General features: G+C 46.6%; 1 protein-coding gene across 1 annotated transcript in view; it reads right to left on the bottom strand.

Annotated features, from left to right (window-relative positions):
• The window catches only part of ETNK1 (ethanolamine kinase 1), a 220,226-nt gene that overhangs the window by 33,377 nt on the left and 166,896 nt on the right, over positions 1-19,953 (bottom strand). Inside the window, exon 6 of the mRNA XM_085652750.1 lies at positions 6,876-7,036. Coding sequence (XP_085508876.1) covers positions 6,876-7,036 — 161 coding nt within the window. The remainder of the gene's footprint in view (positions 1-6,875; positions 7,037-19,953) is intronic.

The raw sequence follows: 19,953 nt of genomic DNA, 5'->3' as shown, positions 1-19,953 counted from the left end.
GCGACCGCGCTAGAGGACACCTGAGGCTTGAGCCGGGTGTTAGTGTGATTGCGCGACGCTGTGAGGCTATTTAGCATTGTTTTTACAAATTACTGCTTTTAAAAACTAAATTGTCACCCTACCTGTTGCTACAGACTTCTCTTTGCTATTTTGCACTTTTGGGCTGGTCGGAGCATTCTTGCACAGTCCGTGAGTCCCGGTTGCTCACACAGAGCCGCCATCTTGGGAGCAGCGAGGGTAGCGCTCTAGTCTTTCTAGCGAGATCCTATTTAGGACGATGCCCCCGCGACCGCGCAGCGGACGCGCGCAGCGGGCGCGCCAAAGGCAAGCCCGTCTGCGCCCGTCCGCGGCCGGCCGGGGACAGGGGCCATAACCCCTGTCCAAAAAAGCCCTGCTATCTGCTGGAGCGCCCAGCAACTCCATGCCCTCTGCCGGCCTGTTGATAAAGCTTGTCTTCACAGTCTTAAGGCAGAAGGTACTTCCATATGCAATAAGTGTCATTACAACTGGCGCATCGACCCTGCGTGTAAGATTATAAATAGAAGGCTCCTATGCGGATTACTGAACACTAGGTCACTGCGGAAACATAGTCTTGACATCTATGAGTTACTCATAGACCATAAGTTGGATTTATTATTCCTTACTGAAACCTGGCTTGATTCTGATTCTGAGCCTGACATAGTGGCGTCTCTACCTAGTGGCTACGCCATGTCACGCTTAGATAGAACTGTGGGCAGAGGTGGCGGAATAGCCATAGTTTATAAAAATCCGCTATACTGCCAGCTTGAACTACTGAACATTGCCGACAGTGAAGCGGGTGCTTTTTCCATTAAGGTTAATGATGGAAACGTATTGAAGGGCCTTTTGATTTATCGTCCTCCAGGCCCTTTCACTCATTTCTCTAATAGCCTTATTGAGAATCTGACTGAGACAGCTCTACGTAGAGACAAATTTATGCTCCTAGGCGATCTTAATATCCACTGGGAGGACCCACTGGACAAAGGAGCTACTGATCTCAGTCAGCAATTACTATCTCTTCAATTAGAGATTAAATCTGAAGCCCCCACCCATCAAAAAGGACATTTATTGGATCCGATTTTTATGAACTGGAAAGAAATTGAAATTCACCCCCCCGTTCCACTCTCTTGGTCTGACCACTTTCTGGTGCCCTTTACACTAAGCATCCCTCCTTGCTATAACTATAAGAGCATTAACTCTAAATATATGAGTCGCAAATGGACCGCTTTTTCTAAAGCCAAGTTTGACATTGCTCTTACCAAGGATGGGAATCCAGGAGGTGTGGATGCTACATCTGCATCACAGAAACTAGAAGCTCGTATAATCAAGGCCCTAGATGATACTGCCCCGCTATGCTATAAGAATCCGCATAGCAGATGTCAGAAATCCGCCCCATGGTATACTAAAGAACTACGTCTGATGAAAGCTGATTGTAAACAACTGGAAAGACAGTGGAGACTGGCTTATTTGGATCAAGCAAAACAGAAATATATCGCTAAACGTAGAGAATACCACACCCAAATTAGGCGTGCCAAAACCAACTATTTCTCTGGCAGAATAGCTGATGCCAATAACTCCACTAAAGAGCTTTTTAAAATTTATAAAGAGATTGCCGTTTGTGGCTCTTTGACTGACCCGTTACTGGTCTCGGAAGATTCATGCAATCGCATTGCTGCCTTCTTCTCGGACAAAGTGGCCACTATTTATTCCACCTTCTCGGGAGGAAAAACAAATGGTACAGCTTTCAGGGAGAGTAAAGCAGTCGATGTAGGAACAAACAGCTTGACTAACTTTCTTGTTCCTTCCTCGAAAGAGCTTCAGCGGTTATGTCGATCAATTACGTCAGGATCCCCACGCGACCCGGCATCTCCTAAGCTTCTGGCAGGGAGTATTGAGATCCTTGAACCTTACATCCGACAGGTTTTGGACCTTTCTTTTGGCCTCGGCAGCGTACCTCAAAGCTGGAAACAGGCTGTGGTACTTCCGATCCAAAAGAAACCCAACCTTAGTTGGGACAGGCTGGATAATCTCCGACCCATTTCACTCCTACCCTATATGGCTAAAGTGGCTGAAAAGGTGGCCAATCTCCAACTTATGGCTTTTGTGGACAAAGCCAATCTGCTTCACGCTACTCAGTTCGGCTTTCGGGCCCGTCACTCTACTGAGTCTGCGTTACTTTTGGCCACTGAGACCATTAGGAAAGGGGCTGATGAGGGGCACACTATGGCCCTTATACTACTTGACCTTAGTGCGGCCTTTGACACTGTAGCACACTTCACCTTGCTACAGTGTCTTAACAAAGGAGGTATCACTGGTTCGGCACTTATGTGGATTCAGTCTTTTCTTACTGACAGGAGTTTTCAGGTTAGACAGGGAGAACATTACTCTCGCATGTTCTCTCTCAACCAAGGGGTTCCTCAGGGCTCGGCCCTTAGCCCCACCCTGTTTAACCTTTATGTTTCCCCTGTTGCCACTATTGTGGAAAGACACGATCTCCAACTAGTGTCATATGCCGATGACACACAGCTGGTCATCTCACTGTCACGAGCTCCTGACGCCGCTGCATCCAGCTTCAGTGCCTGCATGCAGGAGCTTGCATCCTGGATGTCTAACAACTGCCTGAAGTTGAATGGGTCAAAAACTGAAGTGCTCGTGATAGGAGGTGCACCAAATGTGTGGTCATCGGCATGGTGGCCGGACTGCCTAGGACTTACCCCTATACCTTGTCAGCAGGCAAAAAATCTGGGAGTGGTGTTTGACAGCAAGCTTTCCTTCACGGCCCAGATTAATCGGGTGGTCGGAATCTGCTTCGGCATACTTAAGAGTCTTAGGAAGACTCTCGACTTACTCCCAGTTAGTGCTAGGCAGACTCTTGTTCATGCCTTGGTCACATCCAGACTCGATTATTCAAATCTTTTGTATCTGGGTGTGACAGCAAAATGCCTCAACCGTCTCCAGGTTCTTCAGAACGCTATTGCCCGTTTGGTATTGAGGCTTCCAAGAAGAACATCATCTAAAGTGGCCTTAAAATCCCTCCACTGGCTACCCGTCAGGGAACGGATTATTTTTAAGGCACTATGCCTATGCCACCGCATCATTACGTGTAAGGCACCCACTCCTCTCTGTAATCTCATTACTCCCTACAGACCTGGGCGGTCGCTCAGATCCTCGGGCACTGGACTGGTCACCATCCCCAAAGTTCGAAAGGCTAGAATGGGAGGAAGATCCTTCAGATTTTTGGCGGCAAAAAAATGGAACCTACTCCCGTTGGAGATGCGCCTTGAATCCTCAGAAAGCAGTTTTCGTAAAGCACTGAAAACACATCTGTTCCGCACCGCACTGGTATGATTCTTGCACGGTTCGCCTTTTTGCTTCTCCTCTTAGCGCGGGGACACGCCGGGGTGCGTAACCATGCGCTCTACAAAACTCCATAATAAATAATAGGTACCCTGCTGCCCAGTGAGGGACACAAAACCTATGAACTTAATTTATAGCTGTTAATCACTAGATTTTGAGTGCTAATGTCACACAGGCATCCAACCTCCATGGCACATCCCTTTTCCTTTGTGTATACACATCTTTACCAATTTCCTTTTTGAAAAAGGTTACCGATCAGTGCATGCTTTAGCCAACTAGTGAGACAAGATGGCAATGATAATGAGGGCCTACAGACTGAGCCACTGTTAAGATAACTTTATATTACATTCTTGCTCTTTCTCAAACTGTGGAAAGTTTCCACAATAAATATGAATGTGAGCCAACTGCCAGTATAGGACATGCTGGGATATGGAAGAGACTGGTTTCTTAAAAGAACACTGCACTATTTCCAGTCAGCTTCTCATGGCTGCCTATCGTGCTGAGTTTTTTCTTTTTTGGGATTTTTTAAACTGCTTCAGGGCTCAGCATTAAAGTCATGATGCAGTGTTGCTTTCTAGAAGGTTTTTCACATGGTAAGACTTTTTAGCTGCACATATGACTCTGGAAAATATGTCCTCACATAGGCTATTGTGTACATATTTGTATTTTATATTGCCAGATGTAACCTTGCAAATTTAAATTATTAAAATAGAAAGTATTCCAGGCTCCCCGAACACAGGTTATTATTCTTACATATATAACTATTGATGAAGATCTTACGATGCGGTTACAAATGTACAGCTATATACTATTAGCTTGTCAGTCTACAGCAAACATTTGAAATATCATTAGCTCAACATCGCTCTATTATAACACGTATCTCCACGTTCTTTCCTAGTATAGCAAAAGTGAAATATTGCATTAATTAAATTCAATTTAAACATGATGTAACACAGCAACTTGTCAGTCATAACACTAGCCTGTGTTAAATATTTAATTACAATTAATAGATTTTTAAATACAGCTTACATTGCCACCCTGTGGTGCAGAAAAGCAGCGGGTGGCTGCTGCACTGCCTTTGGCTGCAGCCTCTGCCCAGTCACTGGGCTATTACTAGGTCTGGATTCGCACCCAGCAAAGCCAAGTCCAGTGTTAAACTCAGAATTACCGGGTCAATGAACACAAGGCCACTTGTAGTTGCCTGCAGTGGCAACCTCACCCAAAGCACCCTTTCCTGGGGAAATCGCTCAAGGCACTACTAAAAAGTCTATTCTTAATTTATGCCATGGCCAAATAAAATTCCTTGTAAGACTAGGATCTTGGATATCATGCAAAATCATCTATTTTAGAATCTAGCATTCAAATTAAATATTTTCTATGATCTTATAGCCTTGTTTTGAAAAAGTTTGAGGAGTGGATTTAGAACATGGTGGATGAACCATCCTCCTCTTTTGGAATGCATAGAAGACTATGCACTCTAAATAAGGAAGACCGGACATCAGCTACTTTTTAGCAGGAGTCATCTACAAAATTTTAAATAGTCTTTGTTGGTCTCCTCTATTATTTTAAATATGTACATCTTAGGGATTTTTATGACAACAAAATCTTTACACCTAAGGATGTAACTTCCTCAATCTGGTGTATAACTCTTGAACCGATAAATCCGGATTCCTCGGAGGTAGACTGAAGTGGAAAAAGGCCGTTGATTAACCACAGTTGACCTAATATTTGTAAGAATTGATAGAATTACAACAGACATGTCTTCCACCAGTTTTCTACAATTTCACTGGTATATTATCTTACAAAAAGGAAGGGATTTTCAAATGTAGCTTCAGATTTAATACAGAAACTGTCAGCAATGACAAGATGGTTGCACACTGCAGGTAACAGCATTATGGTCTGAAGGCAACATATGGTTAAGTGGAGTTAATCACAAACTTATTAAGGTAGGGCTGGTTTAGAAGACCGAGAACTGGAGAAACGTTGCTGTAAGATTACTTGTCTTGATGGCGCAATTCAATTTCTTATATCTAGCTTCACTTGTAAGCTCCAGTTCTAAACATGTGGCTTGAGGAGGTATAGTAGTTAACAAAGATTGATTGGGACAATTAAGGCCATATGAGTTCATTAAAACTAAATCTGAATAAAGCAAATGAAATATTCAAAATATGGTAATGACTACATAATTCACCTTAGAAGATAATTGCTCAGCATTCAATAAACAAACATTTAAGTTAAATGAAACCATTGTGAAATCAAAGATTAGAAAAAGAAACTGAAATAGTTTGGATGGATTTAAATAATTTTTTTCTACGCTTCGATATTAACACTGCTCATGTACCAATCTGTTTATGTTATTAGTGAACAACACAAAACAGAGGCCCGTTTTCTGTCCTATACAACCAGCTGTAAGAGCGGAGACAACTAGATGTAATGGGGATTTCTTCCAAACAACTTTTAAAGTTTAAATGTAATATTGTGTTTCAAGGTTTTGCTAATGAAATTATCCACTGACTAAAATAAATCTTATAAGTTAACTCATAGTTAATTACTCTAAAGAAAAAGGCACCATAGCCACAACAAAATGTTGGGACCACGGCGGAGAATTAGGACTAAGGTAACAGTACTGAGTACGGTACGATGGTTTTAGTGAAGGAATAATGTGGGTTTTCTGAACCATATGCACACAAAAGATCGATACAACTGGATGCCAAACTAGAAAAGAAAATGTTTCAATCCAAGCACATACTGTATAAATTCTAACTGACGTTAGAAGCACTAACCTTAGTATTAATTAGCCTAAACCGGAGACTTATGCTGTTGGACTATAATACATTTTTGTTTTGCTTTTCAGCTGTCCTAATAATAACAAAAAGCCTTAAGTGTATAACGGTAAACATCCCAGTGAACAAAATAAATAAAAATAATAAAAATAAGTGTAGATAGTGTGCTAAAGTTTACTATTACACTAATGAACGAGTATTTATCTCACAGGAAAAAATAGATTTTTATGTTTGTGTCTTTTTACGCATCTAAATTTTATGCACGCACAGACACACAAAGCTACGCTAACAATATATCAAAGAAACCAATGTATTACACATTCTAGGGGTTGTTGGTATATTTGTTGGAGGACACAAAACTCTTACTTTACTTGTATTTATGTTAACAGAGATTGATATAGTGCTTTAAAGGGCTGCAAACTTTAGCAAGTTTAATTTGAATATAAGTTTTGTTTTGTTAAGTAAAATGGGTTCGCACTTTGTCAAAAATGTACCGTATTCGAGTTTAGTGTTAAGAATGAATGACCTTTACAGCTGTAACTAAGAAAATATTTGGTTAGTAACAAAAATGATGAAGGATTTTCTGAAAGACATTTTTAAAAACAGGCACAGACTTCGCAGGCCGTAAGAATTGGCTACTTGCATCCAGCTTTTAGCATATAACAAAATACCTGCAAACCTTACTCTAGTCAGTGTTTAGCTATGTGGGAATCTTACCAAGGCAAACTGATTGACTTGCACATAGAGTACTTCAACGTCTTTATCAGTGACTTCTGTAACAAAACCTTTGCACTCCTTAAATGCCTCTAGGTAAGATCGTAGCCACTGTTTCTGCAGTTCTTTATCTGGGTAGAGGGCATAGTCAACTTCATTTACACCTGGAGGAAAAATACACCAATCGTTAGAAAAATAAACGCAGGTAAATATTTTACCATTAACATGTTACTCAACAATGACAAAAAAAACTAAACTGTTGCTTACTCATATTTTCTACTCTTCAACACCACCATGTACAGAAATGTAAATCATTAAGAGTACTACTACAATGGAAGTGAATTTAAGCTAGTTTCAAACAAAAACACCCAGCTAGCAGCGCAATTAAAGTGCGTCATTACAGCAAGAGAAATTCTACTATTGCTACTAAGTTATTTATCAAGGACGCCCTAACCCTGTATGAAATCATGTTCATTTAGTTTTTATGTCCAACTACAAACCCATCGTTAGGTCGAGGCTACTAGACAGAACATCCACTGTTGCAAGGCATGTTGTGGCTTAATAAACACATATAGGGGCTTAGAACCCCCACATTGCTTACCATTGGTTGTCTCTTTATCACTCTTTTCCCTGCCCCTTATTTAGGTCCTAGCTAGTCAATCTTGTGTTTGTCCTTCCCATGGAGCACTGCGTCTTTACTGTTGCTTTGACTGCATTCCTGCTTCCTTTTTAAGCACTACTCTTTTCTTTGGTGTGAAGCACTCCATGAGAGTGCATGCTTTTTCAAAGGGTCACCCTAGTGTACTCATCATCCCTACATTGCTTGCTCTCTGTTGCATTCCTCGCCGCACACCCTCCCTCTTGTTGTCACCTGTGTGCTTCTCCCCACACATGAAGTGTTGCTTATCCCAACCGGCATCCTTGCAGGTGTTGCTTTAAGTCCGCTCCACCCATACCTCTGCCTTAAATAATTTTAAAAAACTACCACATTTTCTTTACATATAGTTATCACTCCAATTCAGATCAATAACTAAAATAGAAAAACAAAGCACCAGCACCATTTTTCAGGTGTGTTCATGCGTGGTGAATGTGCCTATAAAAGGATGCAAAGCTCGTCGCCTAAATGCTTTGTTTTATTTTGTATGCGCCTGTGTTTTTATCCTCGAGCATCTTTTACCTCTTCTTGCCTTATTGTCATTATTGTACCTTTTCCCCTGCGATGAACTGGAATTTAAGGTGTTTTAAGGCGACCACCTATATGCTACATTGTGCACATAATTTTGACTTCTGAATTTTATTCCCATGACTCTTCAAACGTCCTCTACAAGCGTTTGCACACAACATACAAACACACGGTGTTGCTAATATTTTTCGTCTTCCTTTGTGATGCACAGCATTTTAGTGTCCGCTCATTTGCTTCTACCAAGGATTGTCTGTATATTCAGCCTAACATCTGTCAACCATTATATACCTACCAAGGGATGACAGTTGCCACGATTTAAGTAATTCCCTGTCATGTGACAGCCAATCCCCTGTCTGGACATTTTCTGGGGGTTGTCTGGGATTGTGAGGCCCAGATATTCGCGTACTGGGGGCACCTTAACCAATTCCAGTGCAAAGCAGAACATCCTAATAGTGCTCGCTGACAGTGGCATCCATGCAAGACTCTGTTGTATGTGAACACTGCCCGAGCTGGGAGACACGCAATGCACAGCAGCTGGGGTAGCCCCTGACCCTTGGTCACTGCGCTGCTCCTCCCCTGCTACCTCTGCCCAGCTCCTTGTGACTATTGTCGTGCAGCACAGCCTCAAGGCCGCCGGTTCAGTCTCCAGCCCCGCTGAAAGCCAGGCATACTGCTAACTCCTAACTCTATTGGTAATTCTGATGACTTCTAAATTTGTTTTGCCCTTACTTTGATTTTTTTATTTAATTTAGTTCCACTTTATCCTCCAAATGCGTGCATTTTTCAGCCCTTCCGCACTTTTTTCCTGCCGTTTGGTCCCGATGGATGCCAGCCCCTTCCACCTCCCAGAACTACTTATGGAGGCGGCTGTGTGCCAGAGGCAAGCCCATCTGCACCCATCCATGTCTGGACCGCATCCAGCACCAAGAACCCTGGCCCTCCGCACTCCCACAGGTACTCCGCCGCAGACCTTCATGCCCTGGACCCTGGATGCCACAAGAACTGCTGCCTGGCATCGCTCCACAGCGGGATCTTTCCACTGCCGGTTAACCGACTACCATTGCATCAACCATCGCCACACCAGCCCCAGAGGCACAAACCTTCCCGAAATAACTCAGCTGCCTCCTGATCAATGCCAGATCGCTCTGTAAACAAGCCCCTGAAGTCTGGGACACCATTTTCACCCCCAACCCCGATGTTGCCTTCATTACAGAGACCTGGCTCACCCCCGTATAGACCCAGAACATCGCCATGGTAACACCCATCGGCTACAAGATGAAACACTCCGACCGCAGCAAAAGAAACATAAGGTGGCATCACAAACGTACACACGGAATCAATCACCTGCACCATCACCGATAACGAAACCAAGCCGATCATGGAAAACCTGAATTTCCAGCTCCACACCAACAACACCACCACCACCACCACCACCAAAGCCACCCTTGCATATAGACCGCCAGGACCACAAACTGGCCTCAACGACACCATCGCTGAATTCATCACCCCGCTTACCACTGAATCCGAACACTAAGTCTACCTGGGAGACCTCAACTTCCACCTGGACGACTCAACTAACACCCCCCCCCGCCCCCCCCATCTTCAAGTCCAGCAATAGAATCCGATACAGACACATCTCGGAAATCACCTGGTTGGACACTCCATTGTACACTTCACCCTCGCTGGGCCTCCCCGCACCACCCGACGCCCTCAGCAGCACCCAGCCCAACGTCACCACCAACCTGGATCACCATCGCCACCGACCAAGTCGCTCCAACCAAGCAAGCCAAAACGCACAGGCCCTCTAAACAAGCCAGGTGGTACACCCCGGAACTCAGCACGTCAAAATGCAGGTACGAACAACTGGAAAGAAAATGGCGCAAAAGCAGGAACCACACCGACTGAGCCACCTTCAAATCAGCCCTCAATGACTACCTCTGCCAGATCATTGCTGCAAAAAAACAAAACAAAAAAAAAAAGAGGCCCTGACCCACCAGATTGAGACATGCGCCAACCAAGCCAAGGAACACATCACCATCGTCAGAGAGTTCACCTGCTAGTAAGAAACCGAAAACTCAATCCCCTCCTCACAGGAACTCTGCAACACTCTCGACGACCACTTCCAAAGCAAGATGGCAACCATCCATAGAAACTACGATCCCCAACCCTCTGACCACCTCAGCACCCCGTCGACCACCACTGCCGACCACCCGCCCACCACACCAAACAACTGCTCATATGAACTCAATCCACTCAGTAGCACCCACCAACCAGCACCCACCAACCCCTGCCCCCACCGGCATTTCAACCTTGTAAGAGATGACATCAGCCGCCAGCTCACCACCATCCACAGCGCCTCGATAACCACAGCCACATTTTCCAGACGCCAGGAAACACGCAGAGGTAAGACCCCTCCTCAAGAAACCCTCTGCAGACCCCAGCGAGCTCTAGCAATACCATCCCATATCACTGCTCCTGTTCCCCCCCCCACCCCCCACTCAAAAGTACTGGAGAAGGCCATCAACTTCCAACTCACCGAACACCTGGTGAGAAAGAACGTATTGGACCCTTCCCAATCAGCCTTCAGAGCCAATCACAGCACTGCCACAGCTTTGATCGCCACAACGGACGACATCCACACCTATACTCGACAGAAGAAAATCAGCCACCCTGATCCTGTTTGACCTCTTTGCAGCCTTCGACATTGTCTCTCTCCACACACTCATCCATCGACTGCACCAGGCTGGATTTGCACACTGTGTGCTTAGATGTATGGCATCCTTTCTCACGGACGCAACGTTTTCAAGTGGCTCCCCATCAGCACCAGGAAGACACTGACATAGGCCCTCATCACCAGCTGACTTGGCTACGCTAACGCACTCTATGCAGGCACCACCACTGAACTCATCCAAAAACTCCAGATGATCCAGAACGCAGCGCCAGACTGATCCTCAACCTGCCCAAGAGAACCCACATCACCCAACATCTGAAGGACTTCTGCTTGCTCTTGGTCCAGAATAGATGCCAATTCACGCTCCTGACCCACGCCTACAAAGCCCTCCACGACCAAGTACCCGCCTAAATGAACCACCACCTGCATTTCCACCGACCTCCCAGGAACCTCCGCTCCACACACCTCACCCTTGCACAGATACCTTGCATACGCTGCTGCCGCTCCAGAGGACGCTCCTTCTCCCATCTCGACACCATTGCCTGGAAACACTATCCCCCTCCACCCTCGCATCGCACCCTCGCTGACCCATTTCAGGTAGGGACTAAAGACCTGGCTCTTCAACTGATATCCGCATCAAGCGCTTGGATACCCACTCGGGTGACAAGCCAAGATTTACAAGTACGACTTGATTGAACTAATCTCAGGTGTCTCACCACAGATCGGGCATTAAATGTGAGCCAGGTAGTAACAGCTGGCAGCAGCTCAAGCTACCACATTGTCTTGAGGAGTTTTGACAGTAAGTGATGAATATGCTACTTACCAGTATGCATCTGTTCTTGGCATGTAGGGCTGCTGACATTCATATCTGTGCATAGATCGCCGCCTAGTGTTGGGTCCGGATGTTTGCACGTTGTTGTCCTGGAAGAGTCTTCGAAGTATCCTGGGATAGGTGACTCCTCCCCTGGACTACAGTGCGCATGGGCATCCTCTCCATCCTCAGATTGTTTTTCGCCATTGTGGCAGTGATGGAGTAGATATAGAAAGTGATGACCATGCTTACAGTAATTCTGAGAGCTGCAGCTGCTACAGGCGCCGGGGAGGAGGGAGGGCGATATGAATGTCAGCAACCCTACATGCCAAGAACAGATGCATACTGGTAAGTAGCATATTCAGTTCGAGGCATGTGGGCTGCTGAATTCATATCTGTGCATAGAATATATAGCAGTGCCCTCTTATTAGCGGCGGCTACCAGTGCCAGCTGCAGCGGTCTGAAAAAGAGTTTTGAGAACAGCCTGTCCTACAGCTGCCTGCTGTTTTGATTGCACATCTACACAATAGTGTTTGGTAAATGTATGTGTAGTGGACCAGGTGGCTGCTCTACATATGTCATGCAAAGGAATGTTTCCTAGGAAAGCCATTGAGGCCCCTAACTTACGTGTTGAGTGGGCTCGTGGGGGAATCGTTAAAGTAAGTTTAGCCTTTTGATAGCAAATTTGGATACATTTAACGATCCATCTGGCTATTCCTGCCTTGGAGATAGCGTTACCTTTGTGGTGTGGGGCAAAGGCAACGAAAAGTTGTTGTGTTTTCCTAAAGGGTTTGGTCCTGTCGATATAATACATGAGGGCTCTTTGACATCTAGTGTGTGGAGTGCCCTTTCTGCGACAGTTTGTGGGTTTTGGAAGAAAACGGGCAGTTCAATGGTTTGATTCATGTGGAACTGCGATACCACCTTTGGCATGAATTTGGGGTTGGTACGTAGTACGACCCTGTTGGCGTGGACTTGTATAAATGGCTCTTGAACGGTTAGTGCCTGGAGTTCACTAACTCTCCTCAAAGAAGTGATCGCTACTAGGAAAGCTACTTTCCAGGTAAGGAATTGAAACTCGCATGAGTGTAGAGGTTCAAAGGGTGGACCCATCAGGCGTGTGAGGACCAAATTGAGGTTCCACATCGGAGCCGGTGGGTGGCTTGGAGGAATGACTCGTTTGAGTCCTTCCAAGAATGCTTTGATGGCAGGCACTCTGAATAGAGAGAGGTGCTGCCTGGTCTGCAGATAGGCTGATATTGCGGTCAAATGGACACGTATAGAGGTGTACGCCAGATTGCATCGGTATAGGTGTAATAGGTAACAAATAATGTTTTGGATGGATGCGTCTAGCGGGTTAATGTCATTATTATTGCAATAAATGACGAACCTCTTCCATTTGACTGCATAGCAAGCTCTGGTAGTGGGTCGCCTGGCCTCCTTAATGATGTCCATACAGTCAGGTGGCAGGTTGAGGTAGCCAAACTCTAGGACTTCAGGAGCCAGATTGCCAGGTTCAGCTGTTGCGGATCTGGGTGCTGAATCTCTCCATGGTTCTGCGTCAAATGCTCGGGTTTGATCCGTAGCCTTTGATGCGGCACCACGGAAAGTTCGAGAAAGGTGGTGTACCACGGCTGGCGTGCCCACGTTGGAGCAACCAGGACGAGCGTCAGTGAGTGTTGACGCAGTTTGCGTGCCACCAGCGGTATCAGTGGTGCTGGGGGAAAAGCGTACGCAAATCTGCCGGACCAGTTCATCCATATCGCATTGCCCTGCGATTGCGGATGTGGGAACCTGGCGGCAAAGCTTTGGCATTTTGCTTTTTCGCTTGTCGCGAATAGGTCTATCTCTGGATGACCCCAGTGCTGGAAGTACGGTTGGAGTACTGATGGGTGTAACTCCCACTCGTGCATCTGGTGGCTGTGTCTGCTGAGCAGATCCGCCATCTGGTTGTCTTTGCCGGGGAGGTGTTCTGCCATGAGGAACATGTTCCTCTGAATGGCCCACTTCCACATGCTCTGAGCCAGATGAGACAACTGTGGAGAGTGTGTTCCTCCCTGCTTCTGTATGTAGTACATGGCAGTCATGTTTTCCGTCCGGATCAACACGACTTTGTTGCACAAGTGTACTTTGAATGCTTTCATAGCGAGGAAGATTGCCATCAGCTCTAGGAGGTTGATGTGCATCTTCTTTTGTTGTTGTGTCCATAGTCCCTGCACTGTGTAATGGAGTACATGAGCTCCCCATCCCTGGAGAGACGCGTCCGCCGTCAGTATTATCTGTGGGACAGGCTCTTGGAACGGTCGGCCGTTGCAAAGGTTTTGTGGATTCCACCAATGCAGAGAGTTGTATGCCCGACCGCTCACCAACACTAGGTCTTTCAACTGTCCTTGAGCCTGATTCCATTGACGTGCTAAGCACTCCTGAAGCGGGCGCATATGTAGTCTCGCGTGTGGGACTATGAAGATGCAGGAGGCCATCATGCCTATCAACTGCATGAACACTCGCGCAGGCAGGGAGTGTTGTGGTTTGAACTTGGAAATCAGCATTTGCATGCTGTTGATTCTCACTAAATTTGGCTGAGCTGTGGCTGCCAGAGTGTCTATAGTTGCACCAAGGTACTGTTGTACGTGTGCGGGCTGGAGATGGGATTTTGGGTAATTCAGTGAGAACCCTAGACTGTGAAGGAGGTGAATGGTGCGGGACATGTGGCTGGCACATTGCTGGGCTGACTTCGCTTGAACGAGCCAGTCGTCCAGGTAAGGGTAGACGTGTATGTGCTGCCTCCGTAGATGTGCCGCCACAGTAGCTAGGCACTTTGTAAACACCCTTGGTGCCGTTGTCACGCCGAAGGGAAGGACTCTGAATTGGTAGTGCTGTCCTTGAACAGTGAACCTGAGGTATTTTTTGTGTGATGGGTGAATGGGTATATAGAAATACGCATCCTTGAGGTCCAATGTGGCTAGAAAGTCTCCCTGCTTGAGCAGCGGGAGGACTTGCTGGAGAGTGAGCATGTGAAAATGCTCGGAAAGAATGTATCTGTTTAGGGGTCTCAGGTCTAATATAGGTCCGAGTGACCCGTCCTTCTTCGGTATTAAAAAGTACAGGGAGTACACCCCCGTACCTTGCTCGTGGACGGGTACGACCTCTATTGCGCCTTTTAGAAGCATACTTTGCACCTCCTGCTGTAAGAGCGTTAAGTGCTCTGAGGACATAGGACGGTTTTTTGGAGGTATTGTGGGTGGAGTGGAGGTTAGTTCTAGACAGTAACCGTATTTGACAATATCTTTGACCCACCTGTCCGTGGTGATGGAGTTCCACGTGGACAGGAACCTTTGTAGCCTTCCCCCGACAGGTGTTATGTGGTCGGGAGGAAGGGAGAGGGCGTCACTGCTTGTTCTTGGGGGAGGACCTGGTGTTGCCGTAGCCGCGTCCTCTGCCCTTTGTACTGGAGCCACGATATCCACACCGGGTGTTTTTATTGTAGGTGGTTTGTGTATTGCTCTTGTTGTATGTTTGCTGTGACCCCTGTCCTCTACCTGCTCCTCTATTTCCGGGGCGACGAAAGGAGCCGCTCCGAAAGGACTGAGTTTGGAGAGCCCCCATGGACTTTGCAGTGTCCGTGTCCTTCTTTATTTTCTCTAGGGTGGTGTCAACCTCCGGGCCGAATAAATAGTCGGGGTTGACAGGCTGGTTGAGTATGTTGTTTTGCACCTCAGGTTTGAATCCGGAGATTCGTAACCAGGCATGTCGTCGCAGCATGACGCTAGTGTTTATGGCCCTGGCAGCTGTGTCTGCGGCATCCAGCGCGCACTTGATGGATGCGTTTGTGAGGAGCTGTCCCTCCCTGATGAGGATCTCTGCACCTTCTCTGAATTGGTCAGGGAGATGTTGGATTAGTTGCTCTAATGTGTCATAGTGCGCTCTATCGTAGCGAGCGAGGAGTGCTTGAGTATTGGCAATGCGCCATATGTTCGCTGCCTGGGCGGCAATCCGTTTGCCAGAGGTCTCTAACACCTTGGACTCTTTGTCCGGGGGAGGAGCGTCACCTGTTGTTTGTGAGTGTGCCCTCTTGCGAGCATTCGCAACGACAATGGAATCCAGAGGTAATTGGCCTCTGATGTAAGTAGGGTCCCCAGGCGCTGATCTGTATTTTTTGTCGATCCTGGGGTTTATCACTCTTGCCCTGGTGGGTTCCTTGAAGATGTCCTTTGCTGGTTTGAGGACACCCTTCAACATGGGTAGAGTTTTTATATTTCTTTCTGAGGAGGCAAAAGTGTCCATAAGAAAGTCGTCCTCGACGGTGTCCGAGTGAAGTTGCACCCCATGATTGGCCGCAGCACGTTCAATTAGCGCGTTGAACGCTGCCGTGTCCTCTGTGGGAGATGTTTTTGCTCCATAGAGTTGCGGGTCTTGTGCATCCATAGGTGCACCTGGGTCCACAGGGTCATTCCAAGTTTGATCAGGGTCTTGTTGGCCGTCAGGGTCCATGTCTCCGGGGTAGGGGACCTGGTCACCCATGTAGTCCCCCAACGCATCCGTGTCGGAGTATGTGGGAGAGAAGGATTGTGGATCCTGGTAGGGTGAGTGGAAAGGTTCGTAAAGAACTGGTTCTGAAGCCACAGGCAGCTTTCTTTTTAGTGGAATCCTGAAGGAGTCCAAAGCCGGCTCCGAAGTTATTTTCCGTTTGTGGATAATCCTCCTGCCGGTGTCGGCGTCGATTATATGCGATGGAGACGTCTCCGCAGAGTGTTCGGCAGGCGTGATTGTGGTATGGGTCACCCGTGTCCTGATTTCGGGGCCGTGGATGGTGGCAGGCCAAAAGTAATGTTGGCTGGCGTCGAAGAGGCTGCTGGAGCTTTAAGTGGCTCGGAGCCCGACGTGTCCTGGAGGACCATTTTCTTTTTGGTGCTTTGCGCAGCAATGGGTCGCGTCTGGAGCGCCCTCGAGTCTTTCGCACCGACCGGTTCAGTTGAGGCGGTCGTGGATTTTTTCGGCACCGGTGGGTCATCGAGTCGAGGGGCGGGAGTGGCCGTCGACATTTTCGATGATTGTGGCTTAGATGTCGCCGTGGAAGCGGCGGGAGACGCAGCAGGCTGTTTGACCTTTGGGGTCGGAGTCGATTGCGTCGGTGCCGGGAGCCGAGCAGGTTTGGTGGCACCGAAGGCCTTCTTCCTTATGTCGACTCCGACGTCGGCCGATTCGAGTTCGGCACCGAAGTCTCGTTTGGTGCGCTCGGTGCCGATGTGTTTTGCTGGCGTCGAAGGTGTGGAGGGCCTCGATCCGACCAGCGCCACTTTCGGTTTCAAGTGAACCAATACTGCTTTCGGTTTCGGTTTTAAAGAAGGGAAACCAGCCATTTTTGGCATTAATGGCTGCCGCTGAATGTCCGAGGCCGGGCCCGAGGGCGGGGCCGAAGAACTGCGCGATAAGTCTTGGGTAAGGCCCGAAGGCGATCCCTCGACCGGAGCCATAGACTGTTGCACTGGGCTTTCTTCAGTCTGAACGGGTAGGCCTTGCTCGTCACCGGAGCTACTCTCTTCGGCCCCTAAGGCCTCATCGTAGTCTCCTACCTCGGTGTCGTCTTCATCTCTGCGAAAGAGTGTTTTGTCGACATCCCCCGATCCGGAGTCATGTTCGGAAACGGGACTGGAGGGTAGGTTCTCCACTTCTTCGACATCTTCGGTCTCGGCGTTGAAGATGTCGTCCGGGGCCGGTGCCGCTTGCTGCGCCTCGAGTCCCGCCGCTCGTCGATTCCGTAGAGTCTTCTTGGATCGAAATCTGGCACAGGCCATGCATGTAGATTCGTCGTGATCCGGTGAAAGGCATTTGTTGCACACCGGATGGACGTCGACGTGGGGGTATTTCGCATTGCATACCGGACACCTCTTGAATGGTGTCCTCGATTCCATCGCTGATGTCGAATCGACGGTCGGGTAAGATGCGAAAGTTAGTTCTAGAAGTTAGTAACTAACAAAGATACTATCGATACCGATCGATAACAGTACCGACGCGAGCTAAAGGCCTTTTGGCCTGAAAACAGGTTTTCCTAACTTGAGTCAAGATAACACATCCGAACCCAATGGCGGAAAAAAACAATCTGAGGATGGAGAGGATGCCCATGCGCACTGTAGTCCAGGGGAGGAGTCACCTATCCCAGGATACTTCGAAGACTCTTCCAGGACAACAACGTGCAAACATCCGGACCCAACACTAGGCGGCGATCTATGCACAGATATGAATTCAGCAGCCCACATGCCTCGAACAGGTACAATCCCAGTTACGAGGTCTTCGAGGCGGGCAGTCTGATGAGTGACAGTCCATTCATACACCTGCCAGCTTTTCTGGATCAAAATGAGGGGGATATTTGCTTGACACTGACAACAACCTCAGTGGATCACAGGTGTATCAGGGAGAGCCCTTGTTAAAATTCTTAGAACAGCAGTGTATTTGGGAAAATGTTGCTTTAAACAGGCTTACCATTAACATTTAATTGTTACATCTATACTACTATTATTAGAATCATTTGGCTTCTTAAAAAAGGCCCAGGCCTGGAACCCTTGTTTCCTAGTGACAAAGTACATGTGCTATTTAGGTAACACTTTTCTGGTTTCCTTAAAACTGGTCATTAAGTTGCTGTAAAAAATAATTCATTGACAAGGTTTTGCTCATCTTGTATTGTTTAGGTTTTACTTTAATTGCTTTCAGGAAATAGTTGTTGTAGTTTGAATGCTTTATACCCAAGTCCCATCAGCAAAGCTTTTGACGTTCTACCTGGCCATGTGTCTTAAAACGCACTTGCAGGGCAGTCTGCAAATTGTGGGCCCTTAAAACCCAGCTTGCGCCGTTCAAATGCCTCAAAGAACACTGAGCATAAAGCGATCAGTGATGCCACTTCAATGCCTCCATGAGCCTTGAGCACACAACTTCAGACAATGGCATACTTCAGATTTGAACTACTCCATTAGACGTGCAAGTGGCTTATCTAGGCTAGGTTTTATCTTAACAGTTTAATGGTTGTTCTGCACAGATTTCATAATGGACTACAAATACCATAAGAGCAGGAACGCTAAGACTGGTGCAGGTACAGCGCTTTATGAATATGCCTCATTCATTCACAATACAAAGACAAAACACAGCCTAGATATACTGCTAGCACACAGAATAAATAAAACTTAAGAATATTGGTATTGCTTCTCTACTAACAGATTAGCCATGTGTAATCACTGAGAATTCAGCATCCAAAGACCTTCCCCCTGTTAATGCCTGCAAGCTGATAGTGAACAGTGATATGCTATCTGGAATTTCAATTGTAAATTTAGAAGCCTTTCCTAATAAATGTTAATATGTCTCAGCCAATCATACAATAATTTTCAACTGAGCATAAAAGCCTGTAAATAAGTTTGTTACAGAGGAATGGAAGATATCCCGGTTGATGTATACAAGCAAACATCATCTAATGTGCTGGACAGTATTTAGTATGCTGTTAATATGCACTTACTTGTGGTGTTTTGATGGTAGATTCCTATACCACGTTTAGATTATTTAACCTTATGCAAGGCCGGGTCACCTGGAGTTTGTTTGGTTATGCAAATTGTTAACAAAATAGGTGAGTAAAGAGAATTCAGTATTCAGGCAAACAATGTCTTCTTTGGTCTAGCTTTCCAAATATTATCAGTTACATTGCCAGGCAACTGACATAGACAGAGTATGCTCTCAATTTGCAGATTAGTTTCATTTATGTGATTGGCAAATGGATACAAATGCATTTTTCTATGAGGAAATCTTGCAAAAAATAGGTTTGGGTAATTTTATAGTAGCACTATTAACCAATGCCTGCTTGATTAACGGTGCTTTAATTGGGGGGAAACAGAAGTGCGAGTACTCATCCCACTGATGGGGAGGGAAGGAAGGTTACGGACATGGTTTGGGGTGGGGCCTTAGAGCACATGTAGAAGGAGGGCACTAAATGGGATCAGCAGCATCTGGTGATCTTTTAAAGTAATGAGGCATAAATAACCATTGGGAGTCAGTGGTCGAGTCATGCATGCATTGGTGGCGAGTAGGCAAACCAAAGGTGACACAGGGAGTCAGTGTAGGAGTGATGGATACACAGAATTGTGAATGGCCCTCATCACCTAAAGAGTCAGTGGTAGAGCAAGAAGTTGGAAACACAGGACGGTGAATGGGCTTTCCTCAGGTAACTCTGAGTCAGTGGCTGAGTGGGGCCCACACATCAGTGGTGAGTAGACTATCCTCCGGTCACGCATGGAGTCGGTATTTGAGTCAGGAGTTGGATACATGGGTTGGAGAATGATCCTCAACAGGTCTCACAGTCATATGACCAAGCCAAGAGCTGGAAACAGGACGTCGAGTTGACTATCTTCTAGTCACACAGACTCAGTAACTCAGTCAA

Source organism: Triturus cristatus, chromosome 4_1, assembly GCF_964204655.1.
Source record: "Triturus cristatus chromosome 4_1, aTriCri1.1, whole genome shotgun sequence".
Classification (NCBI taxonomy): Eukaryota; Metazoa; Chordata; class Amphibia; order Caudata; family Salamandridae; genus Triturus; species Triturus cristatus.
Note: the sequence above shows the minus strand (reverse complement) of the source record. Positions and strands in the feature narration are given on the sequence as shown.